This window comes from Brachycentrus maculatus, unplaced genomic scaffold, assembly GCF_059751285.1.
Source record: "Brachycentrus maculatus isolate JH-2025_06_01 unplaced genomic scaffold, ASM5975128v1 h1tg000144l, whole genome shotgun sequence".
NCBI lineage: Eukaryota > Metazoa > Arthropoda > Insecta > Trichoptera > Brachycentridae > Brachycentrus > Brachycentrus maculatus.
In genome coordinates this window covers 580,077-592,736 of record NW_028280897.1, presented here as the reverse complement: position 1 = coordinate 592,736, position 12,660 = coordinate 580,077, and the positions used below count along the sequence as shown (strand labels likewise).

General features: G+C 33.0%; 1 protein-coding gene across 1 annotated transcript in view; it reads left to right on the top strand.

Annotated features, from left to right (window-relative positions):
• The first annotated feature begins 327 nt into the window (after positions 1-327).
• The window catches only part of LOC148308879 (protein scabrous-like), a 30,284-nt gene continuing 17,951 nt past the window's right edge, over positions 328-12,660 (top strand). Inside the window, exon 1 of the mRNA XM_088260886.1 lies at positions 328-610. Within this exon, the coding sequence (XP_088117012.1) occupies positions 444-610 (167 nt within the window). The 5' untranslated portion in view covers positions 328-443. The remainder of the gene's footprint in view (positions 611-12,660) is intronic.

Sequence of the window (12,660 nt, the reverse complement as noted above, 5' to 3'; positions counted from 1 at the left end):
CTATAACGCTATTTTCGTAAGATATTAATTTAACTATTTGAAACAATTTTTTTGTCCTAATTGAAATAATTATATCGCAAACTTTAATTGAATATTCTCTAATTATTTTTAGGTTTCACGTATATTTTTAAAAGCGCGCCACGCACACTAATACATTTGTTTGCACACAAACGTACTAGTAACGAGTTGCGTTGATTGGTCATTATTTTTAAACGCCACCGTCTGATTGGCTCGCAAGCCCGAAGCAAGCGCCATCTGTCACTGCTACAAATCTATATAAGGGGTTTACCTGCCGGCTGGAGTCATTAGTTTGTGCTCCCTCGCCGCGACAACACATCAGCTGGTGGGACCATTCCGTCGGTTCGGTTCGCGGTACGTCTGCGCTCCAAGTGCTCCTTAAGTTCGTAATTTTTTAATTGTTGGTTTACAAGTTTTGGTCCAAAATGCCGAGACTGTGTTTGATAATATTAGGATTAACTTTTATGGTCCACGCGGCCAAAATTGGCGAGAATGTGTCGGGAATGCGCGAAGTGATCGAATTCCTGACCATGAAAGAAGATTTGTGCGTTACGAATATCAAGGGGATAAAGAAGGAGGTGAACGAGATCAAGTAAGTCTTTTAATGTTGTTTTTTTTGTGCTTATACATATTTTATAAAATTAAATGAACGAGAGAGCTCGCCTCAATAAGTTTGAATTTTTACATTTTTTATTTTATTACTTTGCTATTTTATTAATTATATTATGTATCCTCTAATTTTTATAAATTATTTTAATATTACAATATTAAAAAAAACGCCTTGTTTAGTCGTTTTTGCTGCTTTTTAATAGTTTACTTTTTTTTTAAACCCTTACCGCACCCAAAAAATTATTACACAAATTTATTTCAATTTGCGATTTCTCTATTTTTATACGCAGTCCTTCGTTTTTCTTTGTTTTTTTTTTAATATTATTTTATAATTACATATATATTTTTGCCCATGTGCGTATTTTGTGTACTTTTAAGGCTAAAGATATTTATTGTATAATTAGTTTATGGGAAAATTGTGAAAAAAATATAGTTAATGAATTACAGCTATCGTGCTTTAACGATTTTATGAGGGGATAAGAATATATAGTAATAGGTACCATATTACAAGGCAACGTTTGCCGTTGGATAGGACGAAGACGTATATCCTGGCTCAAGGGCTCCACTTTAGATCCCGGTGGCTGTATGAGCGGCTACAGATTGAAAATTGCGGTGGTAATCCAGCGTCCTTCGAAGCACAAACAAAAATATGACTTTAGTACATATAGTAAATGCAATATTTGTATGGCATATTGACTGCATTGTTTTCCAGTAAATATTTGTTCCTTGCCAAACGAATAAAAACCACTTTATCCAATTACTATTTTAATGATGCGAAAATGGTAGTCTCCCATTATCTAATGTAGACAGACCGTGACGGTTTAATACACGTGAGATTACACTAGGTCGTGGGTTCGATTCCCAGATTAGAATATCACCAGCAATGTGGAGGATTCTTTTATTGGTGGTAATTGATTAAGATAACACATTCGTCCATCCGCGTCGTACGTTGGCTACCGTACTGGGTTTGACTCCCCGGGGACTCAAATTACGTATTTTTTCATTAGAACTTGGTAAGTACGTAGTATAGAATCCTGATCTGCTGCCGAAGCTGAGGACTGGTCACATCGCTTTCAGGTAAGTAATTGTAGCAGAACAGTGGCCTATGCACCATTGGTTATGCATTAAGGTGATATATATATATATATATATATATATATATATATATATATATATATATATATATATATATATATATATATACATATATATATATATATATTTATATATATATATATATATATATATATATATATATATATATATATATATATATATATATATATATATATATATATATATATATATATATATATATTTATATATATATATATATATATATATATATGTGTGTGTGTGTGTGTGTGTGTGTGGTGTGTGATTTTATTATTTTTATAATGACACAAATTGAACGCGATTTTATGATGTATTCATCTTTGCCGTGCGTTAAATAATTCAGCCATGTTTAAACTTACATATTGATTTTTGCGTGTATTGAAATCTGTTTTTTATATATTTTATGGACAGATTCGGACTGAAATTATGATAACTTCAATATCAAATGCTTACTCACAATGAATATTTTATTTGACGCGGTTTCATATTTTCACGGTTAGGAATAAATACGATTTGAAACACAGAATTCACGTGTTTTTAACGATAGTCTTCTAGAATGTTTACGCGCATGTACGTTTGAGCGCCTAACGTAGATTCTTAGGCCTTTAGGCATTTTGGTGCCTAAATATATTTCGGAAGAGGGAGATCTTCATGGGTTCGTGGATATTTGGGCGGAAATATGTAAGGACTTTTTTCAGATTAATTTTTGCGCGAGAGTTAGTGCGCCTGGATATTTACGTTTGGGCGCTTAACGTAGACACGAAATTAGGACACAGATAAAATTAATCGCAAAGGCTTTATGTTTTGTATCGACATTTCTTGGTTAAACAACATTTTAGATGGTAAAACAACAATTTTTTTCCATCTGTTTTATTTGACCGGCGACCGGGTTTCGCCATTACCGATATCGGTAACGACGAAACTCACCCACTGGTTAAATAAAATAAATGTAGAAAAAAGTATATCGTTGTTGTTTTATTATGTAATCGCTAAGGCGTTAGATGCGTATGTATTTGGCTAGTAAGTTATTTGGACGAAAAAACTTTTGGGCGCCAGACGTTTAAGACTAAGGTTTAAGAATCAGGGCGACAGGTATGGGCACGAAGTCATTTAACTACGAACACGTTTGGGCGCAAGCGCAAAAGTTACGGCGCGAGATGATTAGCAGCGAGATAATTCGGTTAAAATAACGCGTGGAGACATTTGGGTAATTGGCCGCGAGAATACCTCAGCTACAGGTAGTTGGGCCACGAGGACGTTTGAAAGCGAATGAAATTTTATTGTAAACGTAAAATCGCCCACGTAAAGTGATGGTCAGCGTGTTTGGCTACCGCGCTAGAGATCCCGGGTTCGGTTCCAAGGGGGGTCAAAACAAATACAAATGTTTTTTTTTAATAAATACCTACTAACATTTATTTAATATCACCCGTAACTGATACCTGGATATATAATTTTTAAAAATATGGAGATTTTTTTAAACACCCACACCGATTGTAATTTTTTTCCTTGGATTTATATTGTTGCAATTGATGGGAATCGAGCCCGTGACGCCAATTTTGCATTCTAGAGTTTACCCAATTACGCCCTGGCGCCTTTCAGTACTCTCTGTATCATTTCGCATAAACGATAGTTTAAAAAAAAATCATCTGGATTCGCTTCTAGATGTGGTCGTCAATTTTTTATTTATTTACTTATATTTTACTAGAACATCTTGCACGTGAGACATAGTAGGAAAAACATTTTACGTAATTTTTCTTACCGATATATTATTCGGAAGCATATATTTAAAAAATGTTAACATTTTTGCTCAATACGTTGCGAATTTCGACCGCCCATGGTTATTTTGCCGTCAAATTCCTGTTTTACATTGTTATATGCACGTTGTTAGTGAAATGAACATGAGCAAATAATTCGCTAAACTTCCGATTATTTGATTGAGATTGAAGAGGAGGCAAAGAGGGGTGAAGGATGGATTTGCGAGGGGGCGGGTGAAGGGGGAGTTCAAAGTAAATGGTTAAGGGGGCAGGCAAAGCGGGGTCAAAGGGGGTCAGAAGGGGCTAATGGGGGTACTCGAATCAGTGGGCATCAATTTCGTCATCAGGATTCATTACAATTAAAACATAAGCCTTTGATTGCGTGTTTGTGCAGTCATCCATCTATCGCGTTTGTCAACGTCATATAAATGGCTACATAACCAATCACAAATATCATATTTATACATATGACAGTGTTTCAGCATCTCTCGGACACCATCAGTCAAATTATCGTGCGTTTTGATGCAGGATTACGTCTTTATTCGCTGTAGTTGTGGACTATTGCGGGATATCATTTCACTAGGATAAAGATATTGAAAGGAGAGTGAATGCTGGGAACAGAGTAAATGCACAATGAAATCAGTTATAGCAAATGAAAATATAACAGCGAAAGCTAAATTGCCAGCTCACAATAAGGTCCTGGTACCAGCCAAAATGTATGATTATGAAGCATGGAGTTAACAATGAAGGATGAAAGTAGACAATGCAGTCGAAATACGATCTCCTAGACGAATGTGTGGTAATACGATATATGATAGATGTGCGAATGGAGAAATAAGAAATTAATGCAATGTTGTGTGATAAGCACTATCGATAAAATTAAGAAAGGTGTGTTAAGATAGTTTGGAAATGTGGAACGAATGAGTGAGGTAAGAACGGTGAGGCGAATGAAGTCGAAAGTAGGAGCGGAGGAAGGTCGAAGAAAACGAAGCATGATTTAGTATGTCAAATACTCGGTTGTAGTCAGGTCAGGAGTACAATGTATGTATAATCGGCGAGTATGTGTGTATGAGGAGATGCATTATGTGGAAGTTGGTGTAGCGTTCTATTCGACCTACCTTACGCGTTCTGCTTTAGCCTACCCTACAGGGAAGCGGCTTAATAGTTAGCTTTTATTTGAAAGTAGCTTTATAACAAATTCACCGGATAAAATGGATTCTGTTGAAACAGTATTTTTTTTATTATTTTCGTTTCCGATAGTCGGTATTTTATTTTAATATTCTCGTACAGAATATTGCAATATTTGCATTTTCCATCTATTTGTCAAAGGGACAGCATGGTTTTAATCCCGTGGACATGCAGTACTTTGAGATAAAAGCTCGTCATGGAAATAATTTGTATAGATGAGGTAAAATCACCACTTCTATTTCCCAACCACAAATTAATCCCATGCGGTCCTTTATGTTTCAATCCCTTATAAAAATCTTCTCTTCATTTGAAATAATCCAAATTGATTTTTCTTTACGACTTCGTGATGCTGCGATCTCATATAATACTTTACGATTTATATTTATACATACTTATCATCTATACAATAATTCTGTGCAGTAGCTATGTGTATTAAAGGACGAATATGTAATTCACGAAATGCAGTTAAATTCTGGGATTTATCAATGTGAAGCTTCTTTAGGTATGGTGGAACAATTTGGCATGGATCAGAGAAAAAAGTGAAAAACTCCTCTTTCTCTGAATGTAGCCGTCAGTTGAAAGGAAAGAGGAGGAAAAATCGTTTCTACTCTCTCCGTCGCATACGTTATGGGCAGTCTACTCGCATGCGCCGCGTGTACTGTGTTAATACGTAGCATAGGGAACTAGTAGACGCTTGCATATTATAGTGCAATCAGATTTTTTAACACGTTTTAATATTCATTCGTTAACAATTTCCACTACTGATGTTTCAGGACTGTTGGGAAAATAACTGGGCAAAATATTAATGATTATGATTGGTGATTTCAATTCAGACGAAGTTCAAACATTAGTAAGATTTTTTGTTGTGAAATTCAAGTTAAAATTGAATACTGATGAAGTCTACAACCAAATCAGGCATTACCATCGACGCAGTATTCTTTCGTCTTTTAGAAAATTTTCAGTCTTAATTATTTGTATCATACTTCAGTTATAATAAGTCCATCATTACTTTCACAGAGTATGAAATTATGGAAATCGATGAATAAACGAAGTATTTTGTCTAATTTAAAGATGATTTCTTGTATGAAATTCCAGACAACCATTTTCTAATCCTGATAATAAAATCTTCAACAAATGCAAAGAGGTCAACGCATAAAATCAACTGACTGTTTCTAGAAGCTAAAAAGATCCACCTCTGACGCGCGAGTGTCACGCATATTTTAGTTATTTATTATGTGATGAGACTGCAGTGTGAAAACATTATGATCCCGGTTTGATTTGCGATTCAATAAACATAGCGAGTATCTTGCTCTTATATATGATGTCATACCCGACATACGTTTGAATTCTTACTTTGTAATATTTACAGTTTGACAATTCCATCGCGAGAGAAAATAAATATCATAAAAATTGATAAACACAGTAGAATCATCAACCGCGTTTCGATTCAAAGTTATAACAATATCTTACATTGTATAGAGGTCAGCACAAAAAGACTTTGTATGTTTAATCAGTTAGAAAATAGGATTTGATCATGTTAAAAGTCTACGTAATAGTAATAATGTCAATATCGTATTGTTTTGAAACGAATCAATTTTCATAAATCAAAATATATAAATCGACAACATTTTGAGTGTGTCCAAATACTTGTTCACAAAATCTGGATCCAATTACAGGAGTTATTTTCATATTATTTTTTGACATCTCATCAAAGATGAAGAAGAATATGGAAGTCTGGGCATTTACGGGGCTGTACAGCCCCGTAAATGCCCAGACTTCCATATTCTTCTTCATCTTTGATGAGATGTCAAAAAATAATATATAAATCGATATTTAAACTAAAATTTCAATATTCTAATATTTTTTTAAAACATATTTTAGATGATGGATTTTTTAAAAATAAACCCGCTGTTCTGCGCTGAAAACTAATTGACAATAATATCAGTATCGTATTGTTTTGAAATACCCCGCAGGCATTTGAAACGAATCTATTAAATTAGTTGGATATCGAAACATAAAAATAAAAGCATTCATTTCCCGAGCTATCTATAAATTCTTGTATAGTATCCATATTTTTTTAAGGCGATGCTTTATTACGTACACTAATGAATATTGTGAATGTAGACTTTGTGTGACGATGTTGATTTCGTAAATTTTAGATTATAACATTGTATAATCGCACAGATCATTGTTGGTATTATGTATAACTCATTCAGGTGACTTAAGTAAAGGAGCTTAGGGTGAGAGACATCACTGTCATATGGAAAACGAAATCAATTTGGGAAATATTCTATCTGCGATTACATACATTTTTCATAAAGGTATGTTTTTTTAATTCTTCGATACGCATAGCCCAATGAATGATTTTTACAAGCGTTGGCAGCAAGATTATAAAAATTATACTTTAAGATATTTTAAGGGCAGATATTTTCAGTAGGTATTTTAAGGGCTCAAAGGTTTTGGGTATTGTATTTTTCACCAGCTGTGTGCTAAAATCTTTTCTTTTAATAGATTTATATTATCCACTGACACTTCGTGATGGAATTGCATTTTTAATTTATTATTAGATTAAAACCAATATTTTTAGCTTTTCCACTTTTTTATTTGACCAGCGACCGGGTTTCGTCGTTACCGACATGATGATGTCGGTAACGGTCGGTACCAGTCTGATGATGTCGGTAACGACGAAACCCGGTCGCTGGTCAAATAAAAAAGTGGAAAAGCTAAAAATATTGGTTTTAATCTAATAATCTTTTCTTTTAGTTGAAAGCATGTCGATTTCGTTTTTTTTTTTTTTAATATACACGCTCAAATACGATAGTCTGTTACAGGGTTTCTACACTTTGAATATTTTATTGGTACAAAATATTTGAAAAAATATATTCTAACACATTTCTTCAGATTTCATTAAATGACTATAGCGGCCTAGAATTTATTGTTTGCTAAATGTTTCCTCAGCTGAGTGTCCGTTTGTCTTATTGTCCGTCGGCCGAGAGTCCGGCTTCGTAGATATTGCGCATCTCTGATATCCCCAGGACTTTATACTAGTCTAGCGTTTAAGCTACCTATCTGTTCTTCTACTTTCGACGCGTCCTGCTAGTAGTCTAGTTGTGCTATCTCTAGACACAATTCCGGGTTTGAGACGTATCGCTAATTTTGCGAGACTTTCACTTATCACGTATTTCTACGTGTGCGTGCTAGTAATCTTTCTCTCCCCATCTGCTAACACCCTTACGTTCCACAGGTTGCTCGTATTTTGGGGTTTTTCGCCCTATTACAGCGTAAAGACTTAAGTATATTAAGCGTGTTTTGTATGTTTTCCGCTTCCGTGATGTAATGGTAAGCGTGTTGAGCTACCGTGGTGGAGGTTCTAGGTTAGATTTCAAAGGGGGGGGGGAGTAAAAATAAATTTTAGTGATTTAACATTCTAATATTTATTTCATATTACCCTAAACTGGTCCCTGAAACGCAGGAGTGATCACCTTGCCTTCATGTAAGTAAAAATCAAGATAACACTGCGATAATACGATTCAGTGCCCTATGCACCATTGGGTAACGATAAGGGTTAGAATATTTTTTTCACTCATATATTGATTCAATTTTCCCGTGGACTGGTTGGTGATGCCTGAAGCAGAGGGCTGACCACCTTTCCTTAATGTATTAACGATCAAGATAACGCTGCGTTTATTTTATGCAGTGCCCTATGCACCCGACACCGACGGTTGGCCGTCCCTGGCGGCTCGGCGGCTCGCTGCAGCCGCTTCCGCCGCGGGCGCGTGCTTCCTGTCCAAGGGTTGCCACTATTGAGAGTCGGTTCACCGGATAACACACAAACATTCTCATTCCTATTGAGAGCGATTGCGTGCGACCCATTGTTGTGTGGCGGAGCGCGCTCGGTACTAGACGTCGACATTTTAACGGATTTTCTGACCTAGGAGAAGACGTCAGGCTGTCGGTAAAAAAGTCCTGGAAATAAGCGCGAGGATTTCGCCCTGTAAATAAATTTCGCACCACATTCCTACTTTTGTTATTAACTTCATGTTTAATATTCATTTCCTTGAGTTATCAACACAACCGCGAAAATTTGTAAAAAGGTTCACGTTAAAATATTTAAAAGAATGTTTTAGGTTTTATTTCTTCATGTTTTTATTTAAAGTTCATGAGATTTACGCTTTAAAATGATAAATAATGTATATGAATTTGGTATGATTTTTTTTCTTCATAATTTCTTCAAAATCGCTATCTTTTTGTTGGAATATTTTGTGTAATAAAATTAATAAAAAAGTATACTTTATAAAAAAATGTCAAATTATTTTTTATATACCAAATTACACTAATAGAACACTTTTTTTTTAATGAAGGTTCTTTTATTACCTTGAATTCTTTACATTGTTTAATGATAACGTTTTATTGAATTTATTTTTGTCATTGGCACTGACTGATGTCCGTCGGTCAGTGGAATTGATATTGCAATTGATTCAAATGTAATTAAAAACAGAAATGAAACATTTACATATTTATTTCTTTTATTTATTTATTCGGGAATTTTACAGCTTTATATAAAAAAATATTTACATTATCAAAAAAAGTTACATTTACAATAATAAAGCCAATTAAACAATTCTACATTTATGTTATGTTTAACAGTTTAACATTTGACTGTTTATTTAAATTAACAAAAACATGTTACATTTGATATTTTAGACTTAAGATAAGAACGACGAATACCTGCGTACGAAACGTTATCTTTCTAAATTATTTTTGTTACTTTTATACAACTTTCGATACATCTTAGTACCTAAGTGTGTATGTATTGTGTTTATTGCTGGAGTTACCCTTGTAAAGCGTAATTTACAAATAGATCAATAGAACATTTCAATATATTTGATGATTTAATGTAGCAGATGTCTCTTTGATTTAAAATCTATTATTTAGTCAGTGACTCCTAACTTTTTAGGACCTTCGCTTCCTGGAGCTAATAATAGGCACTCAATACGCGCAGGATCTAGTCGTTGGGTGGAAGAGGTTCATTAATAATATTCATTATTGTCTCTGCTAACTTTCTTCCTTCTAGGGCCACCACCCTCCCTAGACCCCAGCGCCTAGAGCTAAATTAACCTCTTTAGCTATTACTACTTTAAAGTATCAATTTACCCGTTTCGCAATTGGTTTCATCTAACAGAAAAGGCGTTTTATTTAAAATATTCAACAGAAACGTTCATTCGACAAAATACATTTATAATTCGCAAGGTCTCGCTTGGTAGACAATAATTTATAAATATGGACTCCTTTTCGATTTTTCGCTAGCACTGGCGTCACAAAGGCAGCTGAGAAGCAGTAAATAATCTATAATATTTTTAAGCGCGTCCGGTGCAAACTTTTAAAAGAGGCAGTGTTTTATTTTTAATATCCTCAACGCCAAACGTCGCTCCGTTGTTAAAGCGAACACCTGCGTTGAAACGCGACCATAAATAACTTATTTATATTATTATCGATATAGTAGACGGTAGATTTGCGCTAAGAATACTCTTCATACTGCGAAATAAATTCGGAAAGGTACTCGTATATTTGAGTTATAAGTTTAAACATAATATTTTTTTACTACTGTTTTTCATCGAAGTTTGCGAAATTGGACGCCCGCTTATATCGTATATCCAAATAACAGAACTCTCGTTGATTTATTTTATGGCCCGTCATATCAGCTTTAGTCGAATCTGCATTCAGCCTTAAAGTCATTAGTGAACACGGATTATTCCGAGCTTATGAAAGAGTCCTTTGAGAGCAAAGGTATTAGAATAAATATATATATATATATATATATATATATATATATATATATATATATATATATATATATATATATATATATATATATATATATATATATATATATATATATATATATATATATATATATAAATATATAAATATAAATATATAAATATAAATATATATATATATATATATATATATATATATATATATATATATATATATATATATATATATATATATATAAATATATAAATATATATATATATATATATATATATATATATATATTTATATATATATAAATATATAAATATATAAATATAAATATATATATATATATATATATATATATATATATATATATATATATATATATATATATATATATATATATATATAAATATATATATATATATATATATATATATATATATATATATATATATATATATATATATATATATATATATATATATATATATATATATATATATCAGCCTTGGCTCTGTGTTCATTTTATGCACTCTGTAATAATGAATAAAATCCCTTAAGCCAACTAGTTCCACATCGCGAGCCCTATGATGTCCAGACATTCAAATTTCCTTCTTAGTAATAAAAAAAGATTCTTCACATCTTTTGAGACACCTAATATACATCGTCATTGGGGTTTAATATCCTGCTCTTGTTAAAATATATTTAAATTAAATAAAAACATATTAGTATTTGATTCGGCGCATCTTCTGGCTCCAAAATATATACCAGTGGGCAGGAGTACAGAGTCGAGGAGCTGTTTGGGACTGCGCAAAATTGGAACACTTTTTCACAAGCGATAGTCGACGTCGGGGGGGACCCGACACGACGCGTAAAGAAGAAAAAAATATTGTTATACCGAATGGAAGTAAAGTTATCTCTACGCAGTTTCAAATTTATAGGCCCCAGATGCGTTTTTCTGATTTATCGTGCCATAAAACGAACGTACTTTTAACGAGTTAGCCGATACGGTTAGATAAAATACAGCTTAATATTATTTTGGCTCGCTGACAGCAAGTTTAAAAACCCTTTCTCGGATCGGTTAAGTTTGACACGGTCAATGGGCCACCGGTTGCCCTCGCAGGGCGAGCGCAGTGGACTCGCGCCCGCTCGATGCCAACCAACAATAGCACTAGAAACTTGTATGGAACAAGTCAAATATAATTACGTTTAAAGGTACTTCGTGATTATCGAAGTGGAAAAAAACGAGCAGTGAATATTTTATGGTTATTATTTTTTAATAGTAATAGCGTTTTCATTCAACTCACATCCTTTATTTTTTATATGGATAAAAAAAATATTATCTAATACATAAAATATTAGAAATTTAATTCATTTACTAGACATTTTTCCACTTATAACATCTGTATGTATTTTACACTATTTACGGTGTGCCTCCAAAAAAGAGATTACGCTCTTGTGCTTGGAGAGGGACTTAAACTCAATGCAGTAGTTTTTTTTTCTTTTTACATTTTTTTTTTAAATTAACATTTATTTAACAGACATCTTTTAAATATATTTTTTAATAATTAATACATCTTTATTTGCTAAAAAAATTTGAAATTGATTGACCTTTTCTTATATTTCTCCTGTTTTACCATTATATATATATTCGATTATTTGGAAAATATTTAAGAACATACACGTCCTTTTAATATGCCATAATTCAGTATGGGAAAATTGCGTAGATTCATATTTAAATATGTATGAACATATTTAGGCTGTTAGAGTCAGCTCTCCTTATCCGCAGGTTGTCCTTCTATCATGGACGACATTACGTAGGTCATCAATTCGAATCATGTTATCTTTCTTTAGCATCCGTTCCTCTAGACGTCTCTTAATTAAATTATGTTATAGGGTTTCTGTCACGAAAATCTATCTTGTTTGTCTATTATTAATTTTATAGATCTTTTACTTTAAAAACAAATTGAATGATTTTATGGCTGTGGAAGCTATACAGCATTTTATTACGTCATATTTCTCGTGTTTTTCTCAAACTGTGGAAAATATGGGTTACCACTATTATCTCCTTTTATGCGTCAATTATAAATGTTTTGCGAATATTTGAAATGAATGGTAAATGGAACAAAGGTATTTAAACCCGATGCTTTTGTATTATGCGATAATAAAATGGAAATATATTTTCTCGTAGATATTCCGCTTAGTTTTC